The 10,323-nt window shown below is 40.0% G+C and overlaps 1 protein-coding gene across 1 annotated transcript in view; it reads left to right on the top strand.

Annotated features, from left to right (window-relative positions):
- The first annotated feature begins 1,313 nt into the window (after nucleotides 1–1,313).
- TLK1 (tousled like kinase 1) overlaps nucleotides 1,314–10,323 on the top strand; it is an 87,534-nt gene continuing 78,524 nt past the window's right edge. The window contains exon 1 of the mRNA XM_039361766.1: nucleotides 1,314–3,280. Coding sequence (XP_039217700.1) covers nucleotides 3,097–3,280 — 184 coding nt within the window. The 5' untranslated portion in view covers nucleotides 1,314–3,096. The remainder of the gene's footprint in view (nucleotides 3,281–10,323) is intronic.

Below are 10,323 nucleotides of genomic sequence, written 5' to 3'. Positions count from 1 at the left end.
TTCTACCTCAAAATGGGAGACTGGACTATTTGTATGGGAGCATGGGCACTAATTTATGCTGGTTGTACAAAAAGAAAGGGCAAATCTATTTGAAAGTGAATATATGTAACAGGATCAAAAAACAAATTGTGGACAACAAATTGCAAACATGTTGTAGAGTCTACAGGTTTACAATCAAGGTAATTTTACAGACTCCTGCCCTATAATTTGTTTTAACAGCTGTTATTATAAAGGCGATAACAGTGGCAAAGCTTTGCTTTGGATATTCAAATAACATCAGTAGAGTTTATTACCTGAGCTTGTACATCATATAAGACTTCTCTTACTTTACTCATCTATATACTAGGTAGTCGTATCTAGATTAGACAATTGCTATATTATCATATTAAGACATGTTCAAAAGCTGCAGCTGATCTAAAATGTGGCAGCAATATTAATGGGATTTGTTTGCTACTAATCTGGGCTGCGAAAATCTGGATGACAGTTAGATGGTAGCAAAGAAAGTAGCCATCCAGACTTTTGTAACCCAAATCGGGTAGCCCTAGTTTCATGGCTCATAAATAAATCAACTATCTTTGTGACCTACTGCTTTTAAATCCAATTTAATTCTCTTACTAACAGTATAATGGATTTCACTGGTAGAGCAATTATTTTTTTTTTCTTCTCTTCCCTGAAGACACACATATCGTTCAGGGGACTCTTGGGAGCTTATTTGGAGTGCATGTCGAGATTGCACAGGGAATGAGAGGAACTGTATTTCCAAGATTTGTGAACATAAGCCCACCATGTAACGTTGGATGGAATCTAATCTCATATTTAAACATCCAAATGAGGTATGATTAATTGAGCTTGCCCTAGCCAGCAGACCCTGTGAAAAATATGTTGGAGAATACCGTTCAAACATTTTTGCACTACGGGTAGTCCTCGATTTACAACAGTTGGTTTAGTGACCATTCGAAATTACAACAGCACTGAAAAAAGTGACTTACGACCTTTGCAGCATCCCCATGGTCATGCGATTTACATTTGGATGCTTGACAACTGGTTCATATTTATGATGGTTACAGTATCCTGAGGTCATTTGATCACTTTTTGTGACCTTCTGATAAGCAAAATCAATGGGAAAGCCAGGTTCACTTAACAAAAGTGTTACTAATTTAAACAACTGCAGTGATTCGCTTAACAAAATGTGGCAAGAAAAGCCATAAAATGGGGTAAAACTCAATAATTTCTCGCTTAGCAACATAATTTTTGGGCTCAATTGTGGTCCTTAGTTGAGGACTACCTGTGTTATATCACTTCTTCTTTGGATAGATCTGCCATTTGAAGCTTGGCAGAGCAGCAGAACTTTAGAGAAAGAATATTCTGTATAGTGGTTCCTAATATTATTTCCTACATGTAACTTAATGCTTACTATTTTTAAGCCACTCAGCAATATCTTTCCTGTTATCATGAGCATTTAATGATTTTTGTATGATTTTGTCAAAAGAATCTCCCTGAAATATTCTCAGTTGCTTTTGTTCCATTTTCTATTATATTCAGTGGTTTTTAATAGGTACAGGAAAAATGTCAATTTTTGCACCTAAACAAATCTTCCCATTTCAACATAGGCACAGAAGGGAGTAAAAATCTGAATCATGAAAATGCAAAAGGTGGCTGGTATTCCAAGTTAATTATTGCAGAACAATGTGATTGAGAATCATATCTGCCCAATCAAAATCAGCCAGACTATTCATAGCCATCTGGCAGCGATTTCTAAATTATCAGGTGAAAGGTTGGCAGAGTAATGTCCATACATCTACGGTAACTATCAAGGTCAAGCTGTTGGTTTAAAAAAACAAAACACTAGTGTATGTCAAAATGATCCTAAATATTGTCCTCCTGGGTAAGACCCAAAGTCTAATTTAGCATGCTGTTCCTAGCAGTTGTCATACAGATTTCTTAAGAGGTCAGAAAGCAGAGAAAATGGCAACCTGCTTTTATTGATATCATTTGGCATTCAAAAATATATTGCTCCTGAACATAGCCGCTCCACTCATGACCGATCTTCTATTAATTTGTACAATCCATTTTAATCTGCAGCCCTCCAAAATTGCTGGACATCAAGTCTCATCAAAGAGCCAGGCAATTCAATCTCTAGAAAGGCAGATTCCCTATCGCTGCTTCTATGTTTAATTAAAAAACAAAACAAAAACGATTTCTCTTCTTTTTCTGGAACATACTTTCTCCTCCATGTGGACAGCAACTTTGAACACCCCGGTGGGGGCGGCCACGTTTTATGGGAGGCGACTTGCCAAAGTTGCCCGCGGGAGAGCCGCGCGGGGCAACACCGTGACCGACTGCCTCGGTGAGGTCTAACAGGAGGCGGCTTCGGCTGCGGCGGCTGAACGGACGGCGTGCGACGCGCGCCGGGTGGGAGGCGAGCCAGGCCAGGCTCTGCGGGACCGTCTCAGCAGCCGAGCCGAGCTCTCCACCAGGCCAAAGAGGGCGCGTCGCAGGCGGCGCGACGGCCTGCTGTATGGAGGAGCAGGGGGAGGAGCAGGTGCCCCAGCCGACTGCGTGCGCCGTCCTTCTCCCAGGCGAGCTGGAGGGGCCGCCAGCACTACCGCCGAGATGCACAGCAGCAGCAGCAGCAAGAGCGGCACGCCGGCGTCGCCTTTCCCTCACCATTTGCCAGCCCGCGATCGTGTCTGCGCATGACCCCTCCCTGCCGCCCGCTCCCTAGCAGGGGAGAAGGTTAGGCGGAGAGAGGATTTCCTCCGTCTTCCACATTGGCGGCTGCTCCGAAGCGACGCAGTGCAGAGGTGTGGGCAGGTTGCTCCGGCCTGAGCCGCCGCCGCTGCGCTTCCTCGGCCGCCTGTGCGCGGGAGCTCCTGCCCGCCTGCCCGGACGCGCGGCGGCCTCCCCCGCAGCCTCGCCGTCGTGTTCCCGCGTCCGGGGGTCCCCGCTCCCCGCTTCCTCCGTCCCACTCCCGGCCATGACCGCGGCGGCGGCACTGGCGGCCGGGTTGCTGGTCGCGTCTCCGCCGCCGCGCCGCCTCTTCCCCAAGTGCTGCTGCCCCCGGCGGCTGCCGCCGGGCTCCAAGAAAGTAGCTTGATGAGTGTCCAAAGTAGCAGTGGAAGTTTGGAGGGGCCGCCATCTTGGTCCCGGCTCTCCACGTCCCCAACGAGCCTGCAGGGCTGCTCCGCGGCGGCGGCGGCGGCAGCGGCAGCGGCAGCAGCGGCCGTGGCGGCCTCAGCGGCGGCCTCCCTGCTCCATAACAACACGCAGCTCAAGGAAGGTAAATAGGCGAGGGAGCGAGAAGCGCTCAGGCTCTGCTTCCGCGGCAGGGAAGGGGAGGTGAGGAGGAGGAAGATGACTGGCTGGCTGGCTGATGTGGGGAATGGGCCCTTAGGGAGGGAGGGGCACGGCAGTGTCAATAGCATCAGCAGCCTTGGCCGCCGCCTGAGGCCAGTCCCTGGCTTGCGGGGCCGAGTGCGCGATGAGGGCAGCGAGAAGAGGCGAGAAATGTCTTCCTTCTGCATCCGAGGGTGGAAGGTCTAGACTCTGCCCCCCTCCCCGAGGCAGGGACCTCAGGAAAACTCCGGCCCTAATGTAGCCATTTATTTCAACCCACCCATCCCCACCACCACTCGGGGTCGACTTAATTCCTCCCACCCTCTCACTTTTCAGTGGTTGTTAGGAGAGGGCAGATTTTAATGCCGCCACAGTTCCTTGGCAAATCCCCGGCGTAAGGGTCTTAAATTGATAACCTTCCTCTTTGTTTTTAAACTGATCCCTTTCCATTTTTTTTTAACAAAAGGGAAATATTTTGCAAATTTCCCTTTTTCCCCTGGTAGTTGATTATTTCTTGTTACAAAAAAAAAAAAAATGCGGCTCTCCCCCCCCCTCCCCTGATGTTGATAATGGTGATGAACGTGGCTGTTGCTTAAATGAAAAAGAGTCGAATCGTTCTGGCATCATGGAGGTGCAGGATGGTGGAAAAGAGACAAAGATCGACGCACTTATTGATACAGAGAAGACACTTTCTTCAGCCGTAGGTTTCGCCAGAAGTGAGGGAGATGTGTTAAAAACCAGGGCAGAATAACTGCAACTTTCCCCCTTTTCTCCATTGCATCTTATACGATTTTTCCCCCCTTTCTTCCCTCCCTCTTTTCCTTCCCCCACCCTCTCCTAGCAGAACGACAGTGAGAGAGCAGTGTGTTGTGGGTGTTTGCAGGGAATATCTGTATGAAGGTTATGTGCAAACAAGTCTTTTTTATTGTTTGTCCATTCCCCCCCTTCTTTCTTGCATTAAACTGTGTTGCCACAAGATGTAGCAATTATACTGCTTTATGAAATGATTAATTTGACTTAAAATGTTGGTGAGCAGGGGATATAAAGGAACTTTGATTCAACAACATATGGTATACTGGAAGAATGAATACTGCATATTCATGATTTTTGGATTTTGATAGCTCTCTGACCACAGTGCTTACTCCAGTGAATTCAGTGCCTTTTGCCTTTTGTTAGTGTTGTATATGCGTGTTTCTAAAAAAGCAGTTCCTGAGAAGTATATAAACTTTAATTATGAGAAACATTACATTGTTTTTGAGAAACTAGATGTTTCCAGTTGAAAATACATTTACATGATAAAATTGTTAGTATTTGTCAGTAGGATCTTAAAAGATCTAATATGAAAATTTTATTAAAATCCTGGCCATACATGGTGGAAGTATCTACCTTGTTTCCCCCATTCAGACTTGTATGAATTATGTCATTTTTGCACACGTTCCTAGATAGGAAGCTGAAAATGCTAAGCCCTGTTTGAAATGAAGGTAATATAGAAAATACCTGAAATTGTTTGGTTTATATTATGTATTAATACACTGAATGATATGACATTTGGTTCTTTCTGGTTTCTTTGGGGAAATTAAACTTTGAAAAGCTAAAGTTGTATACATCAGTTTGAACCAGGTTTATTAAGTTGCTAATGCACAGTTGGCTAACTGGTTAACGCCATTAATATGTACAGTAATCTTTAATATTGGGTCAGTCCTTATTTTTAGATCAAATAAAATAAACCTGTCTAACTACTTGTTTACTTTGTTTGAAATATATAAATAGACTACCCATTTTCTGGCTGCATTTCCTATTTGCAGTACTTGCTGTACCTAATGTTTATCTACTGTGCTGAGATGTTGGTTTTCTCATTTAACTTAATTCAACTTGCAAGGCCATCATGTATAGTAATTGCTTCAGTAACTCTTTCAGAAGACAATTTACTGGCATTAAAGTTTATCTCTGGCATTGGGAGCTAGAAATATTACTTAAGCGATACAAAGATAATTTCCATGTCACATGAGAACTTTAATCCACCCTCATCTGACCTTTAGTACTTGTTATAAACCTATGAGTTCCCCTTGCACCTTTGATTTAAATAATAAACCTTATGGAAAAAAGTGACACTAGAGCTGGGTGAACAATCAACAGAACTAAGGGCCATATATGGCTCTCAGATTAATTTAATGAAGGCCTTGTCCTAGAAGAAGAAATAAAAAAAAATATTTACTGGGGGTCAATGCCCAATTTACAGTAAAACTCACTAACATAAAACAGGCTACATGGATAGCTGTAAGTGTACTGTAATTTGTTCGCCTAAATTCAAAACTTCTATAAAATTCAAAAGTTCTCTATAACCAGTCATTCCATATTGTGGCAATAAAACTTGCAGATTGGTGGGGTGGGGGGGTACAGAAAAAATCAGAATAAAATATTAAAAAGAAACAATTGGACATCAGAAACAGAAAAGAGGTTTAGAAATAGATAACTCCAACTTTTGTCTTAGGCCCTGCCCACTCCTTGCTTAGGCCTCACTGTTGACATGCTGTCCTCAATAGATCACTTCCAGAGGAAGTGCCCATTGAACAAAAAGAATTGCCTGTGTCACTTTTAAAATGGGCAACATATTTTTAAACTGTAATTCTTTCTAGTCGCTCTCTGATCACAGGCAATAAGCCTCTAAATTCTCTGTATTCACTTTTCAAGCATTTGAAGTAATGCAGTTAAAACAAATATATACAGGTCGTCCTCAACTTACAACCATTCATTTAGTGACCATTTGAAATTACAACAGCACTGAACAAAATGACTTATGACCATTTTTCACACTTACAACCATTGCATGGTCATGTGATCAAAATTCAGATACTTGGCAACTGGCTGATATTTATGAGGGTTGCAGTATCTGGAGTCATGTGGTCACCTTTTGCAACATTCTGACAAGCAAAGTCAGTGGGGAAGCCAGATTCACGTAATAACCTTTTACTAATTTAACTGCAGTGATTCACTTAACAACTGTGGCAAGAAAGGTCACAAAATGGGGCAAAACTCACGACTACCTTTCTCAGCAATAGAAATTTTGATTGTGGCCATAATTCAAGGACTATATGCAACAAAAATGAACATCTATGTCTCTGTCTGTCTGTCTGTCTATCTATCTATCTATCTATCTATCTAAATCATAGCTTTCATTTAAAGATTTTTAAAAATCATTAAATATTTGTAATTTTTGGAGCCACATGAGGTGGCTAGATGGGAAGATGCAACTCCCTAAAAAGATCATTGGGATGCAAAATATGTTTGTCTTAAATATAAAATGTTTCACAAACTGCAGAAGTAAAGATTTAGAGTATTGTAAAATATCAGACTTTAAGAAAGAGGTAGTATTTCAAAAAGTGAGATTATTGTTGAAAAAAATCAAACATACAATTTTATGAAGGCAGTACATTTTTTATTAGGGCCTGCAACTCAACCTGTTGGCATGTCACAGGATGCCTTCCAGTGATATGTTTTTTAATCCTGGTATTTTTTATCTGATTTTTGAGGGAAGGTTTCTTGTGGGTGGTATTTAGAGATATAGTGGGAAATGCGTTGTAAATTGCTTCTGTCCTCACCTTTAAAGCACGTCAAAATGATGCATTTTGGTATGATTTAGATATGTTTTGTGGAGGCAAGTTAGTGGAAGATATATGAGTGGTTTGCCTTTCAGAGACCTTTATTTCCATACCAATTTCTTGATTTGTGAAGAAAATGAAATCATCCTACCCAAAATGGGCCACTTTCTCACTGAGGGGGAGAGGGATTCTGAGGAGCCATCCCTTATTAGATACTAACCCCATGCATGATTACTCAAAAGTTAGTGCCACTGTTTTTAAGGGAGTGTGGTTTCTATTAAGGCTACGTAGTATGCATGGCCAACAGTAAGTCGTAGTTAGAATTACTGTATCTTATATTACAAAATTATATAATGCATCAGTTTAAATTGTCTTCATGGCTCACCTAGTCCAGGGCAGAAATTGGTTGAACCATCTCTTATTGGTTCATCCATCCACTTTTTGAAAGTCTTCTGCAAGGACAAATTATTTCCTATGGGCATTTGTATGGAAGTGGACAAATAGCAAAATATGACAATTCAACATCAGGATATAAGCACATGGTGCTTATATGATGACATCCCCACGTGTATGTCATTTTGACATAATTGCTGTGTATATAGATGTTGCTGTTCATTGTTTTAGGAAGAGTGTGCCAGTGTTTATCATCTCTTACCACTATAAAATTTCTCTTAAAGCCTGTTAGTAAGGGACAGTATTTCTTTTATCATGTATCTGTATTTATTTAAGATTAGACAACTGTATTGTTTTTATTGTTGTGAATCTTCTGATTAGTGATATCCATTGTACCATGAGGAGGTTTGCAATTAATGTTGGTGAAAATGGTTTGCACTTTTATTTGATATTTTATGTTATGGATTGTAATTTTTAAAATTTATTTATTAAAATTTATATAACCCCGCTCTTATGCAGCATAATCTTGAGCAATTTACAGACAACAATAAAACATAGAACCAGCCTAAAACTCCTAATGCCCTCAAACAACACAATCTTCATATCTATAAATTATTTTTCTGGGCTCCGGCTATATAGTACCCTAGTATTTATAAGAAAAAAACAGACCTTCAGGGTTTATTAGAAGGCCCAGATCTCAAGGGAAATGGTGTTCCAAAAGGCAGAGAACATTACCAAGCAGGCATGTTGTCCAGGTCTTGCTAGATGGCAACATTTATTATTATTTATTAAAATTACATACTGCCCATTTCACTGTCAAGTGACTCTGAATACCTTACTTACAATGTTATAAAGGAACAATATAAGGGAAAGGATCAGGAGTGAGGCCATACTATCTTATCTGATAGAATGGCAGGTAACCTCAGGGAGAGGTGGTCCCACAAATAACCTGGCCCTGTGCCATTCACGGTTTAAAAGTGAAAATTAGTACCATGAATTGCACCCAGAAAAAAAACTGAAAACCAGTGCACTTGCGCAGCAGCAGTATAACATGGGCAAACTTAGGGCACCCAAAGCTGTACACACTGCTTTATACTGGACCAATTGTTCTTTCTGCATGGTTTTCAAGGACATCCCCCTGAAGAGTACTCATTTCTATAACTGATAAAATTCAAAATTATTGTGATACTTTATAGAAATAAGCTGAAAGTAATATAATGAAATTAAAAAGAGACACATGCATAATTCTTCACTTAAAAAACAAACAGATATGTAAGTACAAAAGAGGAAGTAACCTGTGAAAGAGAATATGAAACTATTGGAATAATAGTTGATTGCAAAGTAAATATAAGCCAGCAGTGTGAGGTGACTGCAAAAAAGATCAAAACAATTTTACTTTGCATCAAAAAAGAACTTCCAAATTATAAGAAGTAATTGTTCCTCTATATTGTATTGCAGTTAGATTTGCATGTTACATATTAAATCAATTCTGTTTTGGGCATCATATTTTAAGGACTCAGGCTGGAATAGATGCAGAGAAGGGCAGCAAGGATAATTACAAGGCTAAATGATAAGTCTTATGAAGAGAGATTGAAGCTGAGCATGTTTAAATTTGAGAAAGAATGACTGAACAGAATGTGATAGCATTCCTGTTACAATATATAAAAGAAAGTCAAGACTGGATTTCTCTTGCCCCAGAATGCAGAATATGAAACAATTGATTTAAGTTACAAGAAGGCAAATAATTTCTTAACAGGAAGAGCAGTTCAGTAGTGGAACCAGTTATCCAGAGAGATGGTAGATGCACCTTCATTAAATGCATTCAGGTGGACACCAGACAGCATCTGTCTGGGATGCTTTATTTGAGTTCCAGCATTGAGCAGGACGTAGGATTAGATGACGTAGTGGTCTGTCTCAACATTTGCAATTTTATTTCAAAATGTTAGTATTTTCAGGATATTTTTATAAAATGAGAATTGAAACTAAATTATAATCGGGATTAAGAACTAGTGTCTGTTTTTAAATGTCTGCAAATAAAATGCTGGAATTGCATAAGATTAGTTGTGATGCTAAGAGGGATGCTATTAACAAAGTGATTACAGACAGTCCTTGACTTACGACCTCAATTGAGCCCAACATTTTTGTTGCTAAGTGAGACATTTGTTCAGTGAATTTTACTCCATTTTATGACCTTTCATCACTGCAATTGAATCACTGCAATTGTTAAGCTAGTGACATAGTTGTTAATCACTGCAATTGAATCAACAATTGAATCACTGCAATTGTTAAGCTAGTGACATAGTTGTTAAGTGAATCTTGCTTCCCCATTGACTTTGCTTTTCAGAAGTTCGCAAAAGTTGATCACATGACATTGCAACTGGCATAAATACATGCCAGTTGCCGAGGGTCTGAGTTCTGATCATGTGACCATGGGGATGCTGCAATGGTCATAAGTTTGAAAAATGGTAATAAGTCACTTTTTTCAGTGCTGTTGTAACTTCAAATGGTCACTAAATGAACTGTTGTAAGTCGAGGACTGCTTGTATTTCTGTATGGATATTTATTGTCTTTGATCTGCCAAGCACAAGTTGCTGAGATAGGTGAGAGATTAAAACATGCCCCCTCTTCAATCATTGCCATTTTGGGATGATGATAATAGTAAAAAATTGTACAATTAGATACTGCCTAGCAAGGAGAATCAATTTCATTATTAAGTTGATTCTCATTGCTAAGCAATATCTAATTGTAAAAACTTTTTAAAAATATTGTTCAGCAGCGTCTGATAATGAATATTTCTTTAAATAAAAGAGTAAACTTAGAAATTTACAAAACAAAATTTCAGAAAGAATGAAATTTAAATATGTGAAGGAACTTTCACTGTTTCAAAATTAATAAATTTGTAATTAATGAAAAAGTTTCCTGAGTTTGGGCATCTTTGAGTGGATAAAATTGCTGTACTAAACCTATGTGAATCAGTTTCATGACTTACACATAT

Source organism: Crotalus tigris, unplaced genomic scaffold (genome assembly GCF_016545835.1).
Source record: "Crotalus tigris isolate CLP2741 ecotype Arizona unplaced genomic scaffold, ASM1654583v1 scf7180000019363.1367679, whole genome shotgun sequence".
In the NCBI taxonomy this organism is placed as follows: domain Eukaryota; kingdom Metazoa; phylum Chordata; class Lepidosauria; order Squamata; family Viperidae; genus Crotalus; species Crotalus tigris.
The sequence above is the reverse complement of the archived record's forward strand: the minus strand, read 5'-3'. Positions and strand labels throughout refer to the sequence as shown.